Here is a 26,353-nt window from a genome sequence, read left to right as displayed (position 1 = left end):
TTCCCGTTATCGCCCCTACTGTTGCGTTCTCAAACACATATGGGTCGCGTGGGAACACGGCAACTTCGGTGAAAGCCACTAGATGCCTTACCGGCTTACCGTCAGGGCCAGATGCCCCTGTCAATGTCAGTGTCACGGTGCTGTTCCTGCCCCCAAGCTGCCATAAACCCTCACCCAAAAGGCAATAAGCGTGCTGGGACTGTCCCCTCTGTAACATCCGCATTCTTATCTTGAAAGTTGCAATTTCCGCACTCAAGAGGGAATTTGCAGTACGTGCTTGCTGCCTATATCTGCGGGGCAGGGGTGCTGTGGGCAAGCAATCTGGCCGAAGGAACTGGTGGCCGAAGGCCAGCCGTACTTCCAAGCCGCACGCGGATCGATGACAGGTTCCCCCGCTACCACCACCGTCCGATTAAGAACCAGGGGTTAGCTGTGGACTGCAGAATGGCTCCTTCGGCCCGTGGCCCGTCTTTTGAACGTGAGGATTCTTGCGCATGTCGAGACATGTCCACCCGCGTCATCCATGTCAGGAGCTTTAAAGGAGACGCACATTAGCACCACAAGTAATGGAACGTTCATGTTGCTCGTTATATCCCCAGGGTTGGCGGTCGGCACGCCGCCGTTCTCACAGGACCAAGCTGGCTTCTACTGCCCTTCCTCCGACATTCTCATTCCAGTTTTTACCCTGTTTGTGGGCCGTTATCGTTCTTTACCTTCTGCTCAGCACATATACTGTATAACAAAGATTGCTCTAAAATGTCCTGCCTTTAGTTTAGCGTACTATCGAACGACGGTATTATGAAGAGTCTTTTCCGGCTTCGCTTCGTGCATCGCTGCCGGTGCGCTGATTTGCCTTGCCTTTGTGGCGGTAAAGCCATAGCGTGGCCGAGGAACGCGTAGAGCGCGTCGGGGGCTCTCTCGCAACTAGAGTCGTGCGAGTGAGAAAATTGACTTCGCACAACAACTGTGTCTGAACTTGCATTCTTTGATATGCAGGGGAGGCGAATCTGGCTGCGATCAGGCACAGCTTGATAGGTAAGTAGCAACACCGTGGATGGGCTTGGCGCGCCCGTCGTTCAGCGACGCTGGGTCGGGCAACGAGGGGCGGCCGCTGCCTTACGCATAAGTTCTGCGGAAGCTAGAAGCAGCGGCGTGCGGGACTTTTGCTCAGGCAGCGTTTCGCAGCGGTTGGACGGCGTTAGGCTCGTCACCAACGCGCGCCAGTCTCCCACCCCCCAGGCCACGACCGCTTTCCACCACCCTCGGCTTCACAGGTTCCAAGTACAAGGCTGTGCCCTTGAGTCCACATGCGGCTCGCCAGTCTTGGTCGCGTTGTGCCGACAGAGGTGTGCAAGCCTGACCCTCCACTTAAGGCCAGGTGCACTTGCGTTGCAGGGCTGATAAGTTTCTGTGAATGCTGGATGCAGGCATGGCCCCGAGGGCAGCCTCAGTCGCGAGGCGCAGCGTGTGCACTTCTCGCGCGGCACCTCCTTTTACATCAAGGCGGTGGTGGTGCCCGCGAATCGGGCAGTGGACCTGATGCACGCGCCTCTGCTGGAGCAGCCACCCCTGCGTGATGCCAATGTGGGTCGGGGCCTGGGTGCCTTGCACAGCGGATACTGCGTGCCTGTCATTTCGCACGCGGCAGCAGCTGCGCATGTGTGCCCAAAAGCCCGGGGCAGGTGGGATGGCGGCTTTGACGTTTGCATAGGTTTGCGGCGGCCGGGTGCGCCATCATTTCATTCCGACTTGTCCTGTGCGCCATACGTCCCGTGCCAATCCACGTAACCCAGTTCATCAACATCAAATGCAGGGGCGGAACGTGATCGGCGGCCCGGACGTGAGCGCGGATGGATCCATTTACGTGACGCCAATGGACCAGGTGAGTGCTGAGCGGCATAACAGGCGCTCCCAGGCAGTGACGCCCCGAATTGGGCCGCGTCTGTCGCCTTCAGGCAATGTATGACCCAAATTGCTGCGCGTGTGTGTGCGCGCGCGCGTGTGTCCGCTATGGTGCCACCCGCCCGGTCCGATGATGCAGACCCACGTTGGGCTCAACGCGTGCGTGACTCGCCATTGTTCCTGCAGAACGGCATCGCTCACCTGGACAACTTCTCGCTGGTGCTGCCGTGGAACGACCAGGAGCGCCCGGCCAGTGGGCCCACCAGCAGCATACACGGAGAGCCGCTCAGCTCAGGTGTGCATGGACAAAAGGGGGCCTGGGCTGGGCCTTGGCTGCCGTGTCATGCCACAGCGCACTGCCTGCGGGGCGCTCCCAAGTGCACTCAAAACACAGATCTGGGTTGGGCTGGGTTGGGTCCGGCGATGGCAAGCGAGGGCGCATGCTAGTGCAGGCGGCCAGCTGCAAGCGGTCATGACGTCAACCTGGGGCGCTGGGTTGGGGCTGCTTCTGATCATCCGACACGATTGCAGTGGTCTTGACCGGCCAATTTTATTCGTGTTGCTGCCCGCAGAGCTGTGCCTGGTGGTGCAGCTGCTGAAACGGACAGCCAATGGCAAATGGGACGCCTACGACATGCCCCACCTCACGTCCCGCCCCTTCCAGGTACGGCCTTGCTTATTTTGTACTCCATGGTGATAGAAGGGGTGTGTTTGCAGTACGTGCGAACACCGGCTGGGCATGCCCAAGGCAGAAACCTTGCCAACATCACTGCCGACCTTGTACAGGTCTTCTCGCGCGGGTGGCTGATGGCGCGGCGGCAGCAAGCGGCCAGCATCCCGCCGCCGCTGCCCTCAATGCTTCTGGCACAGCACCAACAGCAGCAGCAGCTGCAGCAGCAGCAGCAACAACAGCAACAGCAACAGCAGCAGCGGTCCATTCTAGCACAGCACCAATTGCGCCAAATGGTGCACTCGCAATCGCAATCGCAGCACCAGCAGCTTCAGCAGTCGCAGGCGCACCCGCTCCTCAACCAACAGCAACACTTGGCGCTGCTACAGCAGAACCGGAACCAGAACTCAAGCCGGGGCGGCCACGGTGGCAGCTACAGCGCGGGCGGCGCGCCGCCGTCGGTACCCAGCCGGGGAGGGCAGCCGCATGGGGACGGGGGCTTTGCGGGCTTCAACGCGGGGTCTCTGCCGACCAACTCGACAGAGATGGGTCCGCCGCTGGAGCGTCGGTGGTCCACCAACGCGTCTGTGTCGTCCGGCTCGGGGCCCGCGGCCTCGGGCGGCCAGCGCACGTCACGTGAGTGTGTGCTGAATGGCAGCTGTAAGAGGGCGATGGTGGCCATGCGGGTGCTTGTGGTCCCGTGCCGTGTGCGTGTCGGTGTGCTTGGGTGAGCTGGGATACTTGCGGAGTTTCCCGGGCGGGCGACCAGAGCCTGTATGGCATTGGCTTGACAGCATCGCCACTGAGCACTGCCACCACGACACTCGCAGGCCCGCGGCGTCGCTCGCACCTGTCGAAGGACTCGTCCCACGACGATGGTGGCGGAGGCGGCATCGGCTCGCCCCTGGCACCGGGCGTGCTGGTGGTGGGTCCCGCGCGCACCAGCAGCGGCGTGCCCACCTCGGCCGCCACCGACACCGGCACCTCGCAGCCCTCGCACCCCACGCCGCAGGCGCAGGCGCACATGCACCCCGGCGGCGTGGTGACGACCTCCGGCAATCACTCGGCGCCTCCCAGCACGACGGGCCCGGCGCACCGCAGCTCCTTAAAATCATTAGAGCTTGCGCCACTGAGCCTTGGGCTGATAGGAGCAGGCAGTGGTGGCGGTCCGCTGCCGCTACCGCTGTCGCTCAGCCCTACGGGCTTGGTGGGCGGTGCGCGCGGCCTGTCTCAGGCGCCGTCGGCGACGCTGTTGGACCTGCACTCGGGCGGGCTGCAGGTATGTGACGAGGGATGGCGTAGAGTCGCCTCTGCTTGTGTATGGGGCGAGGTGGCTGCTTGTCATTGGCTTGACGTTCATTTGATGGCAACATCAGGCTCTCCACTCAATCACGCATCTAATCACCCCACAGGACCTGTTTGAGGAGCTCGAGTCGCAACAGCTGGTGCTGGCGGAAGACGTGAGTCCCGGGTCGTGGCGTCGTGAGCCTGCACGCCCCTCGGGCATGCACTGCAAGTCCTGTGCGTTTGCGTCCTCGCTGCCTGCCCGGCCGCAAACCCGCCTCGCCGCAGCAGCTCCCACCACACTCACCGCCCTCACACCGCTCCTGCCTCCTTCATCCCACAGATCATGGACATGGAGGGCCCTGCCAAGCGCGTGAAGAGCAGCCTGGATCCGAGCGACTGCGGCGGCCCCGCCTTCATGTCCGACCTCTCCAGCAATAGCCTCATGACGCTGACCGGCGCCTCCGCCGGTAGCTCCATGGTGCTACAGCCCAATTCCAACGCGGCGGCGCAGCTGCAGCAGCTGCAGAACCAGCTCAACTTGGACGCATTCATGATGCGCGGCGGCGCCGGGGGCGGCGGCGCTGGCGGCAGGGAGGGTGCAGGCGTGGGCGTGGGTGCGGGCGGCACCATGCCGCTCATATTTGTGGGAGGTGGAGGCGGTGGCCCGGGCCGCATCAGCCTGAGCGGCCGTGTGAGCGGTAGCGGCCGCGCCAGCCTCAGCGGCCGCATCAGCGGCAACGGCGGCCTGGATGCGATCATGAGTTACTTGGCGCAGCCCGGGCGCATGGACGAGGCCCTGGACCGCATGGCCATGGAGCAGCAGCAGCACCTGGAGCAGCAACAGCAGCAGCAGCAGCAGCTGCAGCAGCAGCTGATGGGGAGGTCAAGCCAGTCGCCCGGCGGCAAGAAGCAGCAGCAGGAGCTGGGCCCGTCGGCGGCGCAGGTGGCGCCGCCGCGGCGGGAGTCGCAGCCAGAGGCGGCAGCCGAGGCGCCGGTGGTTGCGTGCGTGCAGCCAGCAACCAGCATGCAGACGGACTAGGAACGCAGCGGCGGGCGCCGGCCATGCGGCCGCACAGTAGCTGTGATCATCAACAATGCACGTGATTCGATTTGCACGATACACAAAGTGAGGCTGGGTATGTGAACGTGTGAAAAGCTGGTATGGGCGCACTAGTGCAGGGGACAGCCTTGCGCTGTGATCAATAGTCAGGTCGTGTTTATAATGTCAGCTGCAACGCGCACTTGTGTCTGCGCGTGCAAGATACATGGAAAGGCCATGTACCGTACATACAAAGACTGGTTGTTCGTACGGCTAACAGCCGCACCAACGTACATAGAATGTCCTCAACTTTTATCAGAGCTGAGGTGAAAGTGAAACACCGGTGTCTCGAACTGGAGGTAGGGTCTCAGAGAACTCTGACGTTTGGAGCGAGCTGGCCTCGCCAGCAACACATCCCTAATCATCACCGTCACCTAATTGCACGGGTTGGGTGGTCACCAAGGCTGACTCCCCGGGAGCAGGTGGCGCACCACCCACCCACCCCTGCGTACCGTATTATAGGGTTCATCTGATTTCTAGCGCTGCATAGCAGGGAACTGTGGATACCAAATGGAGACATGGTCAAACCTGGTCTGTTGGATAAGGTGTGTAAAGGCTGAATGGGGTACTTTCTTGTAGGAGGCACATATCTAGGTCGCCGGATGCTATCGTGTGCGCGAGGGTGGTCTTACATGCGCGTCCATGGGATGCGTCTTGGCGATGAACTGCCATGGCACTTATATGCATGCATGCGACGGCACGACTCACAAGCTAGAGAAGAAGGGACTATGTCAAGGTGACTTTTGGCGGGGGGGAGATTGTATACGGTACGTGCGCAAAGAATAATGGCCTTTGTCCATGGCCAGCGGCTTTGGCGGTTCACGCAGCAGGGTCAATTCGGGGTATACGTGCGTGGCCACGGGCATAGCCCAGTGCTGAGCTACACGCTTACTTGCCAGCTCCCGTGCTGTGCGGCTGGAGATTCATACCGTATGTGGGCGTGTGTGCATTCATTGTGTGGGGAAGGAAATGGAGTAAAGACGGGCGTGCTGGCAGAGATGGTAGCCGCGATAAGGGCGCCATGGGCTAGCGTAGGAACGGACACTGGTCAGGATGGTGGCCCCGGTACGAATCTTACGCGGTGGCATTGGTCGGAAGGTAGCGCCAGGATGCATGGCGGGGCACGCGGGCGAGTCGCTCAGTGCCGCAGATCAAGGCCGCCTCGAGTTAGCTATACAGTAGACAGCAGCACTTGCCCGCTCTTGAAGATTTGGAGCTTGGCTTACATTGTGTGGCTGCTGATATCCAGGTCACTTAATTGAGGATGGGTGGACAAGAAAGGTTGGCTTCCCCTCTCACGGAAAAATGGGCTGCGCCCACGCCAAGTTAATGCATGCCGGAGGCTGAAGGTTTTGAAACTGCCTCATCTCCTGGACATAGCCGGGGTCGGCTGGTATATGCATGTGTCCAGCCGCGTCCCGCTGTCAAGCACAAGCATAGCAGGCACAGGACAACCACGTACATGCTAGCTATGCTATGCTCGCCAGCAAAGACCACAAACCAGACGCAGGCTGGGCCTCAACCTGCGCACTGGCGCTGCTTCTCGGGCGGCGCCGCGCTCTCCTCCTCCACTTGGCCTTGCCTGCACCCTTCGCTACGCACATGCACGCCGCCACTTCTGGGCCCAGGGCCGCTGCCGTCGCCGCCGCCAGGCCCAGCGCCGCCGCTGCCGCCGCCAGGCCCTGCGCCGCCGCCGCTGCCGCCGCCGCCAGGCCCTGCGCCGCTGCCGCCACCATCGCCGGCCCCACGGCGCAGGGGTCCAGGCCGCGCTCTACCAAGCAGCATCTCCAATTCTCCATCAGCGCGTGCAAGTCAGCTGTCAGCATATTTGGCTACCTGAATATGCACGCGCGGCTCGGCGGCTGAGCACGCACGCTCTTTGCTTTCCGTTCACGCCTGCTGTCTGTTTTCAGAACAAGGAGCAGGGCTTTGCCCGCTCCGCGACGATATGTTCATTGTCGCCGTGACACTGTGGCCGGCCCCATGACTCAACAAGACAGCGGACACGTACAGGTATGCGCGATGCCCCACGTAAAAAGATGCCCGCATGAAGGCCGCGCATGTTGCCGCATTCCACCCAGGTGCAGAAAGAGCAGCTTTTGGGGTTACTGTATGCGTAGCTTACAGACATTTACGGTACTCAAACATTTAATGCAAGCGCAAGACTGGCTAGCTGCGTTCCTATGACTGTTACAGCATCAGTTCCCTGCTAAACATCAATGCGCCGTCCTGCACATACATCCTCTTCAGCGTGCCCCCAACGTCACACGGTTACAATCTACGGACAACACACTAGTAGGCGTCACGCCCGATGCCAGTGTCACCCGGGCAACATACGTCTTGTGCGCGCCTACGCGTCGCGTACACCCCACGCGCTTGCAACACGCCTACCCCCGACGCTCCCCCCACTCTATCTCATCTTTCGAACATTTCGCTTTCGTGTGCTCGCCCAGTCTCATTACGATTGATGCTAGGAGGTTGCAACCACATACATAGGCCGCAACCACGGAGGTTGCGACCACCGAGGTCGCAATCATGCATGCATGGTCGAGCACGGCGATCACAGGATCACTCCAGGGCCTTGCGGCCGGTGGCGGCGATCTGGCGGTACAGGACCTGCAGCTCCTGGAAGGTGTCAGTCTTGCCCTGTAGGGTGTGTGTGTGTGTGTGTGTGTGTGTGTGTGTGTGTGTGTGTGTTTTACATTCATGACTAGATAAGGAAGTGGTAGGCGGGAGCGTGGAGGAACGTCAGGCAGCGCGCACCCGGACCGATAGGCACAACGAGGCGGGGCTTGGTGCTGGCTAGCGCATGCGGTAACCCATGCCAGAAACGCGGCGCAGCACTGCGTTCCATCGTCATAATTCTTCTGGTGGGGAACGTGGAACGAGTGGGCTGTAGGCATAAGCTGTTGGCATCACTGCCACCCATGCGGCCATGCAGCAGCCGACGCCCCTCGCGGCTGCGATTACGCAGGTGTCTGTTGGTGCCCCGTGATGCACCGTACGGATGTACGGACGTACCTGCAGCACGTCGGTGATTGGGGTGCCCTCGCCGTAGAGCTTGTCGTTGACCGCCTTGTCCGGGTGCGTGCCCGTGCCTGCGGGAAGTTCATGTGTGTGTGTGTGTGTGTGTGTGTGTGTGTGTGTGTGTGTGTGTGTGTGTATGGGACGGGGGATTGCAGGGATGTTTGGAAAAGCGGGGGAGGGGGGCGGTTGGCGCTTGCGGTGGAGAACAGCAGAGTTGGCAAGTAACGCGCAGGACCGCGCGATCGCTGCGGTGCCACGCTTGTGGGGGGTGCTGTGGATGGTGCCATACGCAAAGCGCGACCAATAAGACCCAATAAATCTCCGAGCGCGCGCTCCTCCAATCCTATCCCTTTCTTCACGTGGCACGTACCAGTGATGGACACGTTTGCCAGCAGGCCCTGAGACAGGCTGTAGCAGAAGGAGGCGCTGGTGTTGTCAGCCTGTGGGGAGCGGGGGGGGGGCGGTCCGGCATGAGCTACTGAATGACGGCGGCAGGGTTGAGGACCGCAGATGCATGGCTGGACGGCGAGGGTGCGCGCGAGTGTTCGGAGCATTTGACCAGTGCCGCACGCCGCCGCCGCCAAGACAAGAAGGAAGGGTGATCCTCGTCCGCTACTAAGTCCACTACCACGCCGCCGCATGACTTGAGGACCATTCACCGAATACATATGACCCCCTCCTTGCCCACCCACACCAGCACAGCCACATCCCGCCGGCCAACTCCTACCCAGAGCATCAGCACCCAGAACTCATCGAGTCGGCTTAGCTTTGTTGCTCACCCAGCCAACGCCCCCTGGTCTGCGGGTCCGCTCACCTGCACGTCCATGTGCGAGTTGCGCCCGAAGGTGCCAGCGGGCACGCCTGCACAACACGGAACATGGCGGAGTAACACAACAGTGATGGTGGCAGGCCTCCGTTGCTGCGGGCTTGCAGACTTCCAGGATGCACAGCTATACCCGCCCAAGGCAGGGCCAGGCAAGCAAGGCCCCCCAGTAATGCGCCTCTCCTCGTTCTCTTCCTCCTCCCCCTCCTCAGCCTCCTCCTCCTCCATGCAACCACCGCATCTTCTCCGCAGCCTTTCACCCCCGCAGCCTCTCACCGGTCATGGCCCCCTCAGTGGACATGAGGCCCAGGTCGGTGCCCATCACGGAGTGGTCGACCGCGAAGTGCATCACCGAGGACGTCGCCATGAGCGCGAGCACCGACTCCGACTGCGGGTGCAGGCGCAGCGGGAGGATGAAGGCAAAGGGATTACGGTAACTGGGGCGAGGCGAAGGTCAAGAAAGGGGCTGCAGCCGTGGGAGCGGCAGGCGTATGTGTGTGTGTATGTGTGTGTGTGTATGTGTGTGTGTGTGTGTGTGTGTGTGTGTGTGCCATGCCTCGCAGTCAGCCATCCTGTGCGAAGCGCATGACCCGTGTGGACGCTGGTTCGCCATCGCGACCCGGATTTCCCCTGCTCTTGCACCTGCCCTTCGCCTGAGCTCCCCATCAAAGCTCCCTGCTACCCACACCCTCTGCCGTGCGTGTGCGTGTGCGTGTGCGTGTGCTGCGCACAGCTCACAGAAGCCGTGACATGCTGCTGCCTGACCCCTCCGGCCCATGGCCAAGCGGCCTAGCTGGCGGTGATGCCACGCCTGAAGCAGCCCTATAAAACCCCAAGGCCTGACGCCAACGCCCTGGAAGCCAGCATCTCATGATGACTACGGCAGCGCCAAGCCCGGCCCGCCCCGCCTCCTGATCTGCACCATGACGCCTCTGCACGCACCGTCTCGTAGCCCGCCGACAGTCCGATGCCCATTTGCGACACGAAGAAGTACACGGGCGCCGACCAGCGCGAGTTGCCGGTGCGGTCCTGCATGTCCACGCGGGGTCGTACACTCATGAGTGCTGCGGTTTGGGACGGATGCGCAGTGGATGCCAATCAGCAGTGCGATTGTGGCGTTGATTGCGGCGGCGCGCCGGTGTGGACTTGTTCCGTGCTGTTGCACACCTCTGGAGTTTTACTGCACTTATCCGAGCTACCGTATTGAGTTCCTGCTCATCACACCGTGTCATCACACCCACCTGGTCCAGCTTCCTGCCGTGGCGCCAGGCGAAGAAACCAGTACCGCGTACGGCGCCACGAGCGCAGCAAGTGGCAGCAGCGAGGGAGCGAGAAAGGCAGGTGAGGAGGAATGCCGGTGCCATCAGCATGGGAGCACCAATCTCCACAGAACGTTGAACATCACCGTGCAGCGATGCTGCAACCCAAGGGACCCCAATGTATGCTTGCCGTGCATGCACCGGCTTTCCGCGAGACTTGCACGCAACACGGCAATAGGTAGCAACAGAGGCAGCGCTGCCGTGCACCCCACGTCCAGCACGCCACTCCGCAGGAACCTGGCCTGCGCGCACAGACCCACCTGATTACGAAACCGTTCCCACGAGCCATGGTGACACCAAGGCCACCTTTGCTGGCCCTCACAAACGCAAGACCCTGGATCAGACAAATGGCATTAAGTCAGTTCCCTGGTATGAAGTATGTGCGTGCGCAATGCAAGCGTGAGGGCGGGTGCTGCACTGCCCAGCCTTGGAGCGCTTGGTGTGGAGCCACTTGGCCCAGCCCTGTCTGGCTATAAGTTTACTCGAAAGTATGGCGTAACCCCCGCAACACGGTGCCCGCCTATGGAGTATGTACCCGAATCACTGCAGGTCAGAGGACTGCCGCCTGCACTCTGTCTGCGCGGCGTGCTCAGCTTACGTACAGGCCGTTGCCGGAGAGACAGCTGTATCTGGCCTTGCCAACACTGCCTCCTATGCCCCTGCACGCCCACCATTCTCGCACCTCGCAGGCATTTACGATGCCGGGCTTCATGGACTCGTCGCCCCCAATGTGCGTGAGCTTCTCAATAAGCTCGGCAGCCCAGGCTGCATCGGCAGCCCTGCGTGGAGTGCGCCGCGAGCCCCATAGTTGCCAGGCGGATGCTCAATATACCGAGTAACCATTGATACTTATCAGCAACCGACGAACAATTGCAGCCACAGTGCCTCGCAGCCATGCAGGCCAAAGTGCAGCAAACTTACAGCTGCTTTGCCAGCGCCTCATCTCCAAGTGAGGAGTATTTGTATACGTGCGACCGGTAGTGGTGCTCCTCGCTTGGCTTTGCAAATTCAGGAGTGGCCATACTTGAAAAGCGTGTGCTCCTTGGTTGAAGTGGTTGGAACTAGTGAGAAATTGAGTCGTGGAGCACTAAAACTTCTTGGCTAAGAAGGCACCTGGGTTGGGCTGCCACCAGCAGGGTCAACTGAAGTTGTGTCGCGGATGCCGATACAGTAGCGTCCCCGCAAATTTTTAAGCATCAAGAAAGAGTCTTGCTTAATAATGCCATGGCAATCAGCTCGCGAGCGAGAGTGCTCCGTCGAGGGTTCTCACTTCCGCGGTTTCTTTATTCTGATGCTGGTAGCAGGACCAAACCGTCATAGCCCTGTGCACAAATACTAACTAAACGCTGGCACGCGCTCTTGCCACCGCCCCTGGCGAGATTATACCTGCGCATAACGTCACCCGTCGCAGCGCGAGCTCTCAGGTGCGGGCCAGCCCCGTTTGGGCTGAGTCCCCGTTTGGGCTGAGTATGAATGTCTCTCGGTTGCGGTGTCAGCCAGGCTTTATCTGCTGAAGAGCTTGTCGCGTGCAGGAAACACGTGCAGGAAATTCCTTTACCCGCAGTCGGACCTGGGGGTGAACCAAATCCGCTAGTCAGCCCGGAGTGCCCGGAGCCGGCGCACGGCGTGCTGCGGCCAGGGGGGGGGGGGGGGTAGTCTCGACTGGGAAAGGCCCCATGTTCTCAAACGAAAGAGCTTGACGAGAGGACTCCAAATCCACTTTCAGAGTTTCAATCAGGGTAGTAATTGCAAAGTTATGAATGCGGATGTTACAGAGGGGGCAGTCCCAGCACCCGAAGACGAACCCCTGGTGCTCGGAGCCGGCGCACGCCTGTTGCGGCCCACCCTTATCCCCAAGTTTATTGGTTTCCCTCCCAAGGGAAAAGTAGGCTGTCCATCTGCTGCATGAGCTACCGGAGAGCTAGATGGAGGGCGTTCTATGGGTGTGCGTGTGCAAAGGGAAAGTTGCAAGGCAGGTTGGTGAAGTCCCGTAGGGTGCAGCTGATTATTAGACCCCAGCAGATGGCATACGGACGCTTCTCTGGATGGATGGCTTTAGGTCACGGAGGCACAACTAACCCCACCGCCGCACCGCGTCCTTTTGCCACCCTGCACCGCCGCAGCACAGCCCAAAAGTCCCACAGCGCTTTAACGTGCTCTGTGTAGTAGGACAGTCGGTAAAAGACACATCTAGTTGCCCCAGGGCGCCGTCCGCGGGGTTATATGCTTGTGTGTTGTAGAACTTCCGTGTTCCGCCCACACTCTCCCCCTTCTGGACTGCACGTCCCGGGCAGTCACCACGCTAGCGTAGAGAGTACTTCTTTGGCAACCGTTTTGTCTGTGGCAGTGGGGTGACCAGGCCCACGTCGCGCATACCCCCCCGCCAAAGGTATCGCCAGTAGCCAACGTTCTGTTGTTGGTGCCATTTGTGACTCTCGCATAGCCGTAGCGACGGACTTTGACCGACGTCACCAGGATTTGAAACCCCGACCTTAAGTGGTCGCGTGCGCATTTACCGCAGATAACGCACGTTGGGCCCTGAACTCGATACCAAATGTAGTAGGACAGTCGGTAAAAGACACATCTAGATGCCCCAGGGCGCCGTCCGCGGGGTTATATGCTTGTGTGTCGTAGAACTTCCGTGTTCCGCCCACACTCTGGGCAGTTAACGTGCGCGCGTTTCGACAGAACTCAGTTAAGTTCGACACAGACTACATTGGTTACAAGAGGGACCTGTTGGCGCAATGTCATGCTCAGTGACGTGCAGTGCAATTGCCCTGCTCGGCACCAGCCGCCAGCCACCCCATCCAGGCACCGCTGCTGTGCACCCCATCCAGGGCTTGCCACCCACATCACTATGGACCTATGCTAGCTTGAGTAGGCTTGCTCCCATGGGACGCTTCACCCCTCCGACAGCAAACCGCAACTAGCGGTCAGCCGTCTGACACAGCAGTCCAACGTATGGAGGCCTGAAGCCACGCAACCCATCTTGCCATCACGTGGTGAGCCTACCCTGTGCACAAGTTTCGTCCGCACCATCCTGCAACTACATAGATGCTGAGAGCAACCCCAGCCTAATGCCCTGTCACCGCCCCTACAGCCAGTTGCATACTGTAACCAGCCAGCAACACCTACTGCATATGGAGGAGCCACCATCCACTCGCGCTTGATCATAAGCCACGCAACTAGACAATAACGGATACAACATCGGCATCACGCACCACGCTCCTCCTAACATACGCCACTAAGCCCCCGGCTCTAATGCCGGCAAGGGTGCCCCCGGCTTCCGTCCACAGCGCGCAAAACGCGGCCGCCGCGTGCCCACGTCCGCGTCGCCCCATGATTTCTGCCGGCATACAGCGCTGCTGGCGGCTGCTGCGCGCTCCTTCCGCCGTGCCTCACGTTATGCGGCCTGACTGATCCGATCTCGTACCGAACAGTTATTCCCTCATAACTAGCACTTTCCTTGAGCATCATGCCACACATACATGTACCAGAGGTACAAACATTTCACGCGCATGTCCTGGAACCGGCTTGCACTGTCCGCCGGTGCGCCGCCGGGTCAACACCCTACGACGAGGAGGGGTTGGCTTGGAGCCAGAGCCAGGGGGTGGTGTAGGCGTCCGCGGTCAGGGGATGCCCAGTGAGGCGGCTGCTCAGGTCTGGGGGAAGCAGGCCGTGTTGTGGGGGAAATGGGCATGACGTACACGATGTTAGCATGACATGGAGGCTGGACATGTCCTGGTAATGGGCATAACAATACTAGTTGCACCCTCCTTATGAGCGGCATACCTTTGAGCCGCGTCCATCGTCAGTCGGCCCCATTCTGTTGCACCCAAGGCTTCTGCACCCGCGCAACCCAACCCGCACATTGCCAACATGCACTCACGCATGTAGTTGTCTTTCCGGACCTCCAGAGCAATCTTCAACAGCAGCGCGAAAAAGCCGATGTAGAAGGAGTACAACACGATGAACCACGTCGTCAGGCCGACTGCATTTGAGAAGGGGTGGCGATGGAGTGGGATCAGTAGCAACACTGACAATGCAGGGGGTGCGAGACGCGACGGGCGGGAACACACCAGGGGAAACGCACGCGGAAGGGGGGACGGGGCGCAGAGTCGGGTGTTACGCGACCTCGACCTCTAGGCGGTGGTCGGTGGAACCCTTCAACGCTTGACAGCCACCACAAAAGTGGCATTTAGCGCTTCAAGCTTGCTTAAGGTTGGATGTGGCTTTGGAGTGCCCAGGGAAGTGCCCTTGAATCAGCGGCGGTCACGCAGGCCGGCCAGACAGCGAACTCACAGAATTGGAAGGAATCAAATGTCCATTTACGTGCAGGAGCCTCTTGCATTTCAATCCCCTGCGAGTGGCAAACTGTTAGCAGCACGAAGCTCCTGTACGCGCTGTGGCTTGCGTTGGTCGGCTTACAATGGCACTGCTCTTGACTCCATCAATTGTTGCCATGGTAAGTTGCGTTGGAGCAAAAAGGCGTGGCGCGTGTGACTCGACTCTCGCTAGGAGTGGATGGGCTTGTTGTGAAAACTTTCAATGACGGAAGTGCAGCACAGAGTAACTGCAGTGCTAAAAGTGCAGGTATCGCTCTGAACCTCTGATGGGCAGGGCAAGGCAGCCGGAGCAGGACCAGCCGTCTGCCATACGACAGTTTCATGCCATGCTTCTGACATAATATTCCCGACACATCCATGCCAGACTTTGCTCGTATGCAATTACCGAAACTGCAGCATTCGGCTGCGAGTGCATAGGGCCCGAATAACCCTCGTTCTGCACAAACTTTCCACACCAATCGCTCAGCCTCAGCGGCGCTAGCTTTCTATCGACGCGTCAGTGCTGTCGCTGCATTGCACCATTGCCGCGGTGTCTTCAAGTTTCTGCTAGGTATGCCTCCTGGCCTGTTCGCCCGACGCCTGGCCTGCCCCTGCTTTCCGGCGTGCGCCGCACGGACCTTTGTCCTTCAATCTTGTGGGGTATTTGTATTAGCGTAGGACGTGTGGCAATTCCAAGTCTTGTTGGGCACTTAAGCGCGCAGCACGCGGTTGCCGTTAGGGCTCATCGCGGTGCTGCTCCCTGCAACAAGGCTGCCAGGCGCTCGCGTTCCTTTGCTGAACATCCAGTACATGTCATAAATACACCATCGAACTTCCTGCCTCGTCCTCAGTGTCACGACCGGCGCCCGCCGTCCGAGATGGGCGACACGAAGGATGGACCCCCCAAGGGGAAGAAGGATTCGAAGAAGTCCGAGAACCTCCGGAAGGACCTGCCGATCACGGCTCACGAGCAAACGATAGAGGAGGTAGCCGCGGAGTTCAACACCTCCACGAGTAGAGGCCTGACGGCGGCGCAAGTGGTGGAGAGCCGTGCCAAGCACGGCGAGAACCGCCTGACGCCGCCCAAGGTCAAGCCATGGTGGTGAGTTGGGCTGCTTGCTTGCGTGCGTGTTTGCGGTCCAGCTCTTGTGAGGCGCTAGGGGCCATACGGGAAGCGCTGCGCACGCTCTGGTAAGGGGAGCTGGGTGCGAGCACGGCGCTCCTTCTGCACGCACTGCTACGATCACCCGCCCTCCCCTGCCCCTTACCTGTCCCATCGCACCCGCCGCCGCCGCTCGGCCTTGATCACCACACCGCCATAACCATCTCCACCACCAGCACTGCCACCACCACCACACGTACAACAGCTTGATGTCATCAACATAAACCGCTATGAATGCAGGATGCTTTACATCGAGCAGTACACAAACTTCTTCTCGCTGCTTCTCATTGCCGGCGGCATCCTGTGTTTCATCGCCTACGGCATCGATCAATCGGATGCGTCCAACTTGTACCTGGGTGTGGTGCTCCTCGTGGTCGTGTTCATTTCCTCCACCTTCGCCTACTTCCAAGAAGCCAAGAGTCAAGTGAGTGGCTGCCTGGCGGCTGGTAGACGGATGGATGGTGGGAACTGGGCTGGGCTGGGCCATTCGTGCCAGCAAGGGCAGCCGATGCATGCATGTGTGTTTGTAATCACCGATCAGCACCCTCCTGTAAGACACCAACACGCCAACACAACCGACACACCGACACACCACCACATACCCCTTCCCATTGTGCTGCGCTGACACCCACACATCCCGCCCCAACAGGCCATCATGAACGGGTTCAAGGAGATGGTGCCCAAGGAGTGCAAGGTCATTCGCGACGGCGCTGCCAACATCGTCAACCCGGCGGAGCTGGTGCCGGGCGACCTGGTGGAGTTCCAGGTGCGGGGTGGGTGGATGGGTGGGTGGGTGGTTACAGGAGAGGTGGGAGGAGTGGGGGATGGAGTGGCGGAAGAGGGGCGACGGTCAGCGGAAGCTCTACTGGTCCACACAGGGAAGGGGCAGGGACAAAGCTACAGGGCGTGGGGAAAGGGGAGGCTATCAGCAGGGAGCGGAGGGGAAGGGAAAGGGGTAAAGCGGAGCGGGAATGCGACCACATCACGAAACCACACAAAACTCCACACGTACGGTACCACATCTCCCACCACACCGCAGGAGGGAGATCAGGTGCCCGCCGACATCCGTGTCATTGATTCGTACAACCTCAAAGTCGACAACGCCTCGCTCACAGGTGGGTCCGGGCGGCCGAGCGTGTGTTTGCCACGGGTGCCACGGTTGGACCGGCCATGTATACGGCCTCGGCGCCCCCAGCCGCCCCTGCCGCCGTTCCATACGTATGCTGCCAGTGCCTCCATAAATCTGGTTTCATATGCCGTACTTCCGTACACACGCGTACACACCCACGTACGAATCCATACACACACGCATGCATGCCCATTCCATTCTGTACTTGTTCGAGCGCACACCTGTACACGCGCATACACGTACACACAGGCGAGTCTGAAGCTTGCGAGCGCAGTGCGGTGCTGATCGCGCCCTCGCACGGCCACGGCGGCGGCGGCGGCGGTGATGTGGAGGAGGGCGGCAAGGGCCGTGCCAAGGTGGGTGGGTGGGTGGGTTTTGAACCGAGCGAGGAGAGGTGAAAGGGGACGCAGGGTGAAACGTGAACACAGGAGTAAGGGAAGGAATGAGGAAGAGCGAAGCAAGGGCACGGGCGGCTGGATGTGCAAGGGCAGCAGCCCAACCGGGGCTGCATTCAAAGCGCGCGTGGCTGATGTCGGAGCCCTCCCTCTTGCCCACTCGTACCGCGGCTCCCGCCGCTCCCGCCCTGCCGCCACACACACTTCACCCCGCCCCACCTGCCCAAACAGGTCCCCGCCATCGAGGCCACCAACCTGATCTTCTACACAACCATGGTCGCCAACGGCCACGGCAAGGGCATCGTCGTGGGCACCGGCGACAACACCGTGATGGGCCAGGTGCGTGTGTGGGGGGGGGGAGGAGTACAAGAGGAAAGGGACAATGTGTGTGCTGAAAAATAGCCGCAGCAAGCCAAGTCGCCAAGGTTTGCCAGATTCGTCCATGACCAAAGAACGTCTTCCGTAACGACCCGCATACCGCAACGTCCTGTCGTGTGCCCAACACAGATCGCCGGTCTGACCGGCGAGACCACCGGCGACTCCGACCCGCCCATTGTCCGCGAGGTGAATCGCTTCATCACCATCATCTCCACCATCGCCATCACCATCGGCGTCGTGTTCCTGGGAGTGGGCATTGGCATGGGCGTCATGACCGTGGTGCAGGTGAGGGGGCGGGGATGCGGAGGAAGGGGCGGGGGTACTGGAATCCAATCCCAGCTAAGACCTACATAATAAGGCCCAGAAGGGACGCGGGCGTGCAGGGGGAGCAGGGGAGGGCGAATGGGTACAGGGGGAGCGGGGAAAGGAGACAGGGAGGGGGAGGCGCAGGCTGAGTGTGTGTGAAGCGCGGGGCAGCAAGCGGCTTTAGGGGGCAAGGGGCGGTCTGGCGGTACGATGCGGCTCCTGTGGTCAGGGAGGAGGAGGGGACGCGCCACGGGACCACAGGTCCCAAGGCGGGCAGCGAAGTGGTGCGGGCCAGGGCACAAGACACGACACGACGGGGGCCTCAGGACACCGCCTCTTAGCTAAGTGTGTCAACATGCTGACACCGGTTTGCGACCAGCTCACAGTAAAGCACACGTGTACACGCACGCAGGCTCTGGTGTTCGCCATCTCCGTCATTGTGGCGGTCGTGCCTGAGGGCCTGCTGGTGCGTGGGGAGCGCAGTGGGCCGTGGGCCGGCGGGGACTTGCAGGAGGGCAGGAGGAACTAACGCTAAGCGGCGGAGGTCGCGATTGTGCGCGCGCCTGGTTACAAGCGTGCGACTCCTACCACAATATCACCTGGAGTAGCGAGTTTGCGCGTGAATACATCCACATGCGCCGCACGCAACCTCGCTCTTTGCTATGTGCCGGCCCCACAACCACTACTACTACTGCTGCTGCTGCTTCCAGGTGACGCTGACGGTGGCTCTGGCGCTGACGGCGAAGCGCATGCACAACAAGAACGTGCTGGTCAAGAACCTGCAGTCGGTGGAGACGCTGGGATGCACCACCGTCATCGCCTCGGACAAGACCGGCACGCTGACGCAGAACCGCATGACCGTGCAGCACTGCTGGTGAGGGAGCGGCGGCTTAAGGAGGGTGGCAGGGAGGGGAGCTGAGGGCCGGGGAGGAGGGCAGGGAGGGGAGGTTGAGGGGAAAGGTTGTGGTAAAGGGTGGAGAGGGGAGGTTGCAGGAAAGGCTACGGTGGAGGAGGGTCAAGACATGGAGGGAGCAGCATACAGGAAAGCACATGCCTCCACCACATGATCCTGATCCTGGTCACTCAGCGTCTCCCTCACCCCCGCCCACCCTCTCCCACACACACACACGCCCCCCCCCCTCCCCACGCACAGGTATGACAACCAGCTCTTTGACGTGCCCTCCGCCCGCAATGCGCCCGAGCTGACCCAGATGATGTCCGACCCGGCCAAGAAGGGCATGCACGGCTGGTCCCTGTTCGACCCCAACAACGGCTCGTTCAAGATGCTGCAGCGCATCGCCACGCTGTGCAACAACTCCGACTTTATCGTGCAGGTGCGTATTGTGCGTGTGCGTTGGTGACCACGCTGTGTGCCAAGCTCCTCCCCTTATCCCTAGCTGCCACGCACCCCAACACACACACGTTCGTTTATGTAATAACACACACATACACACACGCACACGTTCGCGCGCCCGCAGGACAAGTTCGACCCCGGGGCTCCTCTCCTGGACCTGGAGAAGGAGGCGCTCAAGTCCGACTTCAACCTGCTCAACCTGGCCACCACAGGTGAGCGGGGCCGCGTGGGGAGGGCTGGTCAGGAGCGGCAGCAGCAGCAGCGGATAGATAGGGGCATGTTACGGCCACGCACTACCGTACTGCAGCCCACTCCATCCTTTGTCTGCACCATTTGCTCCTTGACTACTGTGGTGTCTTCTTGCGTATGCCTCAACACAGGTGACGCCAGTGAGAGCGGCCTGATCAAGGCGGTCCAGCTGCTGGAGGACGTGAAGAAGTACCGCGCCCGCTACCCCAAGCTGTTTGAGATCAAGTTCAACTCCACCAACAAGTACCAGATCGGCATTCACGACCAGACCGTGGATGGCGACAACCGCCCCCTACTGGTCATGAAGGTGTGTGTGGGGGGGAGAGGGGCTGGGAAGAGGATGCTGGGGGGAGGAGGAGGGGCAGAAGAGCGAGAAAAGCTGAGGAGGATGGCGCGTTGGCTACACGTTTGTCTGCCTCCTGCACCTTCTCCGTTTCGTTGACGTCGCCATGCCGCTACCACCCACGCCACCAACACCCACGCCACCACCACCACCACCACCACCACCGCAGGGTGCCCCCGAGCGTGTGTGGGCCGCTGCCTCCAAGATCCTGATCAACGGCCAGGAGGTGCCCAAGACCCCCGAGTGGGAGGTGAGACACACAGCAGACAGCACGGTGTTTCGCGTAATGCAACCTTCACACCCGGGGAGTCGATCGCCCTCCTCGCCCACCCACGCGCCCTATACTCTTTACCTGATGCGGTTGCAGCTTCTCTTGCAGCGCCACTGTTTCCTTATGGGATTGGTTCAGAGTTAATCCTTACCCAACACACACACACACACACACACACACACACACACACACACACACACACACACACACACACACACACACACACACACACACACACACACACACACAGGCCAAGTTCAACACCGCCTATGAGGGCCTGGGGGCGCTGGGCGAGCGCGTGCTGGGTTTCGCCTACCGCCACCTGGACGGCCTGCCGCACAACCACCCCTGGACCGACCAGCCCGCCGCCAACTTCCCCGTCAGCGAGCTCGTCTTCTGCGGCCTGTTCTCGCTCATCGACCCGCCGCGCCTGGGCGTGCCCGAGGTGCGTGCGTGCGTGTGTGTGTGTGAAAAGAAACGAAAGCAAGAAGTGTAGATGTGTGTGTGTGTGTGTGTGTAAGAGCGGGCTGAAAGGAGCGATGCAGGCGTGCGGCCAAGTGCTGCGACAGGAGTGTTCGGGCTGGAGGATTTGGGCCAGCAGCCGGCCCGAGTAGGCGGCTTGATGTGGGTTGCGCCTGCTTGTTCCCCACGTGCCTGCCGCCTTGCCAACACTACGGTACATCGCCACAGGCGGTGGAGACCTGCAAAAAGGCGTCCATCAAGGTGTTCATGGTCACGGGCGACCACCCCATCACCGCCAAGTGCGTCACGTGACCGCTAGCGCGTGTGCGCGTGCGTGTGTTCCCGGCATGCGAACGGGCGCCAGGGGTTCGTGTGCATGTCGCTATATAGCATTTCAAGTTCAACATCACATGCTGCCGCACTACATTGTGTGGTGTTGAATCGTCGGCTATGCCTCCCCATATGTGCAACAGGGCCATTGCGCAGCAGATCGGTATCCTGGATGACGAGGTGCTGCAGCGCGGCAAGGGCCGTGTGGTCACCGGTGACGACATCCGGTGAGGGCGGGAGGCTGCGGGCGGCCGCAGCGGGCGAGGGGGGGGGGGCGGCAGGGAGGGCGGCGCGGGGCAGGGCGGCGGCAGGGGAGGGCTGGCTACCGAGCAAGAGCATGGGATCTATGGCTCGGAGGCTGCTAGACCTCGACGGCGGCCGTAACCTGGTTTGTGTGGGAAACTCACTGCGCCGCAGTGTGCTGATGGACATTGCGGACGAGGGCAAGCGCCAGTCGGCCTGGGACGACATCTTGTTGAAGAACGAGCAGATCGTGTTCGCTCGCGTCACGCCCGCGCACAAGCTGCTCATTGTGGAGAACAACCAGGTGGGGTGTTGTACATGTTGGTAATGAGTTCAGGGTGCTAGGTTCGAAAATATGGTTGAGGTGTTGTGTTGTGTGGGCGGCGGCGGGATGGGGCGGCGGCGGGAATGTGGTCAGCAAATTAACCTGGGATGGGTACGGGGACCACAGCCGAACAAGTGGGCACTCGCACGCCAACGACCAGAGCGAGCCGTCCAGCGAGACAGCCACAGTTGCCACTGGCCGCTCAACCCCCCGCCTGCCTCCTGCCGCCTGCTTCCTGCCCTCCACACACCCACAGCGCCTGAAGCGGGTGGTGGCCGTCACGGGCGACGGCGTGAACGACGCGCCCGCGCTGAAGAAGGGCGACATCGGCATCTCCATGGGCATTGCCGGCAAGGCCGTGTCCAAGGAGGCGGCGGACATGATCCTCATGGACGGTGAGCGGGCGTGTCGCTCATGTATGTGTGAGGCAGGGGTAGTCAGGCGGGGAGTGAGAGGGGAAAGGGCGGATTGAGATGGCCAGGGGGGCGGAAGAGGGGCAAGGGGGAAGGGATTCGCAGGGCGAGGGCAAGCCTGTGGAGGAGGGCGGGCAGTTGCGACTGGGATTTGTGCCCCATGCACTCGTCCGCCCACCCACCTTCCCAACCACGCACCTGCGCATCCACCGGCGGCCTGCCCGCCCCCACAGACAACTTCGCCTCCATCGTCAACGGTGTGGAGGAGGGCCGCCTGATCTTCGACAACCTCAAGAAGTCCATCATGTACACCCTGACCTCCAAGGTGCGAGTTACAAGGTGCTACAATGCCTTAGCGCTCAAGAATCTTTCATTCTGTTGGGCGCTAAAGGTCTTGGTGCCCTTCAAGCATCGCATATGCACCCAACACCCGACACCTTGCGCACCCTGACACGCATACACACATACCTGCAGGTGCCAGAGCTGTCTCCCTTCCTTCTGTGGGTGATTGCCGGCATCCCCCTGGCCACCACCACCATCCTCATTCTGGCCATCGACCTGGGTACCGACATGATCCCGGCCATCTCGTTCGCCTACGAGACCCGCGAGGCCGGTGAGCCAGCGAGCAAAGCGAGCTAGTGTGTAACCGTACCACGACACAATGTTTTCAGCAGCTTGCCGTGATGCTGTTGCTCCTCTGGACGCCTACATCGGCCCCTGAGCCGCTGTTGACCCCCGGACCCGGCCTAACCGCTGCCCTCCCTTCCCATCCCTCCTTCCCGCCTGCAGACATCATGTGCCGCCCTCCCCGCAACGCCCACACCGACCACCTGGTGAACCTCAAGCTGCTGCTGTTCACCTACCTGCACATCGGAGTCATGCAGGTGCGCGGGTGTGGCGTGGCGTGGCGTGGTGGCGGACTGGCGGGGTGGGGAGTGAGGTGGCGGATTGTTTGGGTGACGCTCTGACGGCGATGGGGCATACGCGGCGAGGCGAGGCACGAGGGACCCACGTCCGCGCTGCAGGGCACTTCCCCTAGCCTCAATCCGCGCCCTAGCGCTCCCTCTCCTGACCCTCATCACCTAACTCGTCATACCTGGCACCGCCCCTCCCTCTAATCAATCTTGAATGGACCCCCCCCCCCAACCTCAGGCCGCTGCGGGCTGGTACGGCTACTTTGTGGCCATGAACGACTACGGCTACACGCCCTGGGTGCTTCCCGGACTGGGGCACAAGTGGGATGACCTGCCACTGCTGTGCAGGATTGGCGACGGCCAGGTGCGTGCTTGGGAGGGAGACAGGGAGGGAGGGAGGAGGCAACATGTGTTTGCGGCAGGGAAGGAGGGAGGACGAGGGTTTGTTTGTTGCAGGTGCCGCAACCCCCGTCCATCACCGCCCTCGCGGCACGCCTGCTGCTGGCAATCACCTGCTATCTATCTACAATGTTTTCACTATCTACCCATCTGCCTGGAACGCCGCCCGCTCCCCGCAGACCAAGGAGTGCGGCTTTGGCTGCGGCACCACCGACTATGCCGGCATCCAGAACGCCGTCATCTCCGCCGCCCGCCTCAATTCCACCTCTGCGGGTGAGCGGGGGTAGCTCCACAGCACTGCAGCGGCGACACGGGCACGGCACACACGCTGCGCTACAGCAGCAAACCGGCGGCAGCAGCCCCAGGCATCCCAAACGAACGCTATGCTACGCACACGCCGCCTCTGCTTTCCTCCTCATCCTCGCCAAAGGCCCAAACCCCGAACTTCGAAACGTTTTGCCCCTTTGCAAACGCCTCTTGTCCCCCCCCCCCACCCCACACACACAGCGGCCATGGTCAGCGCCACGGCTGGGTTCTGCGGCGACGGCTGCCAGGGCCTGAACTCCTACAACAACGCGTCGGACCCCTTCTCCGAGTTCGCGCCCGGCGGTGCCGGCTTCCGTGGCTTCGCCGCCGGTGTGGGTGCCGTGTGTGCGCGCACGTGCAACTGGTACCTGGGTCTGTCGGCGCAGCAGAAGAGCTACTACCTGGCTGAGGCCGCCAACCCCAACTCCGCGGAGCGCCTGATCCTGACGCCCGCAGACGTGACGTGAGTTGTGGTCGTGGTGACTGGGTATTGGGGGTCTGGATCAATGTGGTTTGGGGTCTGGGGCGGGTTGGGTGGGGCGTGGGGGACGGGCGGGTTCGCCTGCAGGGTGCAGAGCGCAGGACGGCGGTACCTGCTTTCCAGGCTATTAGCACATTGCACGCACAGCAGCTGCTGAGCTCCTTTCCTGCCTCTTCTTCTTCCCCTTCGCTCCACGCAGCCAATTCGACATCTTCTGCGGCTCCGCCTTCAACGCGAACGTGTCCGCCACCTTCGGCTTCCCCGGCCGCGGCCAGGGCGACAGCAAGGAGGAGGCGGTGGCAGGTGCCGTGTACTGGTGGCGCGCCGCGGTGCAGGTGGGTGGGCAGTGGCGCAGCGTGTGGCAAGCGGGAAAACTGTCTGCCTACATTTCTTTCCCCAGTGATCCTCAGTACGGTACGCCGCGCCTAACTGGTATACCCGCGCGTCGCTTCAGCTTTGCGCCCTCTCGCACACAATTACATTTTCATTACTCTGTGTTCCCCCCCCCCTTTCAGGCCCAGCCCAACATGAAGTACCAGAAGAACGCCCTGAGCCAGGGCCAGACCGCATACTTCGTTGCTGTGGTCATGAACAAGGTGGGCGCGGGGGCGCGAGATACTCGGGCAGACCTGACCAAAGCAAGAATTGCACGAGCCGCCTTTTGTTTGGAGAACAATGAAGCGCAGCGCGCCCTCTTCACATGACAACATACTAATCTCCACGCCCCTACATTTCCATGCATCGCATCTCACACGCGAACAGGTCATCGCCGCGCTCATCTCCAAAACGCGCAAGCTGTCGCTGTTCCAGCAGGGCGTCAAGAACAACCGCTTCATGCTGTTCGGCTTTGTGTTCGAGGCCTGCCTGGTGGTGAGTGCCACGCCCCGTGCGGGAGGCCACGGGCGGCGCGTCGTCTACGCCACGCCTGCAGGGGCGGTCTGGCGTGTCGCCGCGCTTCAGTGCTGTCTGTGACATCATATCAGTCGGCGACCCGCTCACGTCCAGCGCACCACCAACCCGCACAACTAACCCACCCCAACCGCATCCTAACCCAAACCAGGTGCTGATCTCCTACGTGCCGCCGCTCAACGTGGTCTTCTCCACCGGCCCCCTGGCGGGGCTGCACTGGCTGTGCGGCATCCCCTGGTTCCTGCTGTGCTTCCTGTACGACGAGACACGCAAGGCCGCGATGCGGCGCTCGCCCGGCGGCTGGGTGGAGCGGCTCACGTACTGGTAAACGGCTAAAACCGTAACTGCCGGTGCCGTACGAACACGTGCAACGACATTAGTTTGCAGTGGCGCCGAGGTCTGGACCCGCGTGACTGCGTTAGGCAGCATTAGGCTGCGTTCGGCTGCGAATGCGGCTGGGTTGTTAGTAAACCTACACTGAACTCAAACGGCCAGGTGCTCAAGGGCACAGGCGTAAGCGGCGGCAACATGCGGCCGGCGAAGTGAAGGGCGGGCTGGTATGGTTGGCCGCGGGCGGTCTGGTGCCAAGGGCCTTGCGCTGCGTTCGTTGCTGCATACCGAACGTGATAATTATTTGCGTGTTGCATGGTGGCGTCACGTTCATGTGCTTCAGACGCTTTGAGAAATGCTAGGCATCTCGAACGTGATGGCTTTCCGCGCGGACCCACTTCGAATGAGACACGAAGCGTTTGTTGACGCACGCAAAGGGGCTCTTTGGCTTGAGACTTGAAGATGTGAGCGCATTAGAGATCAGTTTGGTGTGCATTTGTTTTGCGGGGCGGGGGCGGGGCGCCGGTTAAGCTAGGCAATCCTGATAAGGTCGCGTATTGTAGTGGCGGGGAAGTTATTGCTGGCGTACGGTTGCAGTGGAGTCAGGAGTGGAATGAGAGGTAACACAGTTACGGTATGGAAGCCGGCTTTGCATAGTAGGAATGACCAGTAATGGTGGCTCTCCTTCTGGAGGCAAATGTGGGCTGCGCTAGGCCACGTTGGTGCATGTCTGGGGCCTAAGATTTCGAAAGTACTTCATCTGCTGCGGACACCTGTATGAATGCAGAATGATGGTGCTCGGCTGTTAGCTGCTGCTCTTGTGTACGTGGGGTAGTCACTGTTCTAGGCTCATGGTCAGCCGAAGCAAGGCGATGTGTTTGTGTAGGGGACCTGGGAGCACGAGAGGCGCATGATACAACCGTGTACATCCCACGAACCAAAGGTGCGTGCATACGCGGGATTGTAAGCGGATGTAGTGAATATCAAGTATCTCGGTGAATAAGGCGTGGGTGAAGAACTGTGAAGAACTGTAGATGGACCGCTGGCACCCCACGTACCGCACGTATGCCATGCCCGGACTCCCCTACTGTAAGCTGGAGGAACTCGAGCTCTCTCCTTGCCTAGCGCAAGCAATGACGCGAGAGCGCTTCTCTGGAGCAGAGGCCCAGTGGACAGCGCCGTGCCTGGCGCCGAATCCCCAC

General features: G+C 60.9%; 4 protein-coding genes across 4 annotated transcripts; 2 read left to right on the top strand and 2 right to left on the bottom strand.

The window, feature by feature from the left end:
- The first annotated feature begins 667 nt into the window (after window positions 1–667).
- Window positions 668–6,533, top strand: CHLRE_06g264100v5 (uncharacterized protein). Its single transcript, XM_043062840.1, has 11 exons — window positions 668–839; window positions 997–1,035; window positions 1,275–1,346; window positions 1,428–1,584; window positions 1,814–1,882; window positions 2,089–2,197; window positions 2,475–2,566; window positions 2,689–3,208; window positions 3,403–3,851; window positions 3,985–4,032; window positions 4,200–6,533. The coding sequence occupies exons 1-11, from the start codon at window positions 799–801 to the stop codon at window positions 4,896–4,898; spliced, it is 2,295 nt and encodes a 764-aa protein (XP_042923546.1). The 5' UTR covers window positions 668–798; the 3' UTR covers window positions 4,899–6,533.
- A 318-nt stretch (window positions 6,534–6,851) lies between these two features.
- CHLRE_06g264050v5 (uncharacterized protein) lies at window positions 6,852–11,677 on the bottom strand. The gene is made up of 10 exons (XM_043062839.1): window positions 11,049–11,677; window positions 10,810–10,906; window positions 10,388–10,461; window positions 10,050–10,062; window positions 9,751–9,837; window positions 9,085–9,196; window positions 8,800–8,846; window positions 8,356–8,425; window positions 7,980–8,056; window positions 6,852–7,604 (listed from the first exon to the last, which is right to left on the bottom strand). The coding sequence occupies exons 1-10, from the start codon at window positions 11,147–11,149 to the stop codon at window positions 7,527–7,529; spliced, it is 756 nt and encodes a 251-aa protein (XP_042923545.1). The 5' UTR covers window positions 11,150–11,677; the 3' UTR covers window positions 6,852–7,526.
- Window positions 11,678–12,835: 1,158 nt separating this feature from the next.
- CHLRE_06g264000v5 (uncharacterized protein) lies at window positions 12,836–14,731 on the bottom strand. Its single transcript, XM_001696511.2, has 4 exons — window positions 14,556–14,731; window positions 14,430–14,487; window positions 14,017–14,118; window positions 12,836–13,789 (listed from the first exon to the last, which is right to left on the bottom strand). Exons 1-4 carry the CDS (start codon window positions 14,589–14,591, stop codon window positions 13,698–13,700), a joined length of 288 nt encoding a protein of 95 aa, XP_001696563.1. The 5' UTR covers window positions 14,592–14,731; the 3' UTR covers window positions 12,836–13,697.
- A 126-nt stretch (window positions 14,732–14,857) lies between these two features.
- CHLRE_06g263950v5 (uncharacterized protein) lies at window positions 14,858–26,256 on the top strand. Its single transcript, XM_043062838.1, has 29 exons — window positions 14,858–15,023; window positions 15,304–15,554; window positions 15,855–16,038; window positions 16,264–16,380; window positions 16,654–16,729; window positions 16,993–17,099; window positions 17,370–17,477; window positions 17,646–17,801; window positions 18,235–18,288; window positions 18,533–18,696; window positions 18,976–19,156; window positions 19,301–19,388; window positions 19,557–19,732; window positions 19,938–20,018; window positions 20,290–20,484; window positions 20,730–20,800; window positions 20,975–21,058; window positions 21,249–21,378; window positions 21,656–21,794; window positions 22,046–22,137; window positions 22,287–22,425; window positions 22,602–22,696; window positions 22,965–23,090; window positions 23,305–23,398; window positions 23,633–23,894; window positions 24,112–24,247; window positions 24,428–24,508; window positions 24,675–24,782; window positions 24,973–26,256. Exons 2-29 carry the CDS (start codon window positions 15,331–15,333, stop codon window positions 25,147–25,149), a joined length of 3,645 nt encoding a protein of 1,214 aa, XP_042923544.1. The 5' UTR covers window positions 14,858–15,023; window positions 15,304–15,330; the 3' UTR covers window positions 25,150–26,256.
- The last annotated feature ends 97 nt before the right edge of the window (window positions 26,257–26,353 follow it).

This window comes from Chlamydomonas reinhardtii, chromosome 6 (assembly GCF_000002595.2).
Source record: "Chlamydomonas reinhardtii strain CC-503 cw92 mt+ chromosome 6, whole genome shotgun sequence".
Classification (NCBI taxonomy): Eukaryota; Viridiplantae; Chlorophyta; class Chlorophyceae; order Chlamydomonadales; family Chlamydomonadaceae; genus Chlamydomonas; species Chlamydomonas reinhardtii.
Note: the sequence above shows the minus strand (reverse complement) of the source record. Positions and strands in the feature narration are given on the sequence as shown.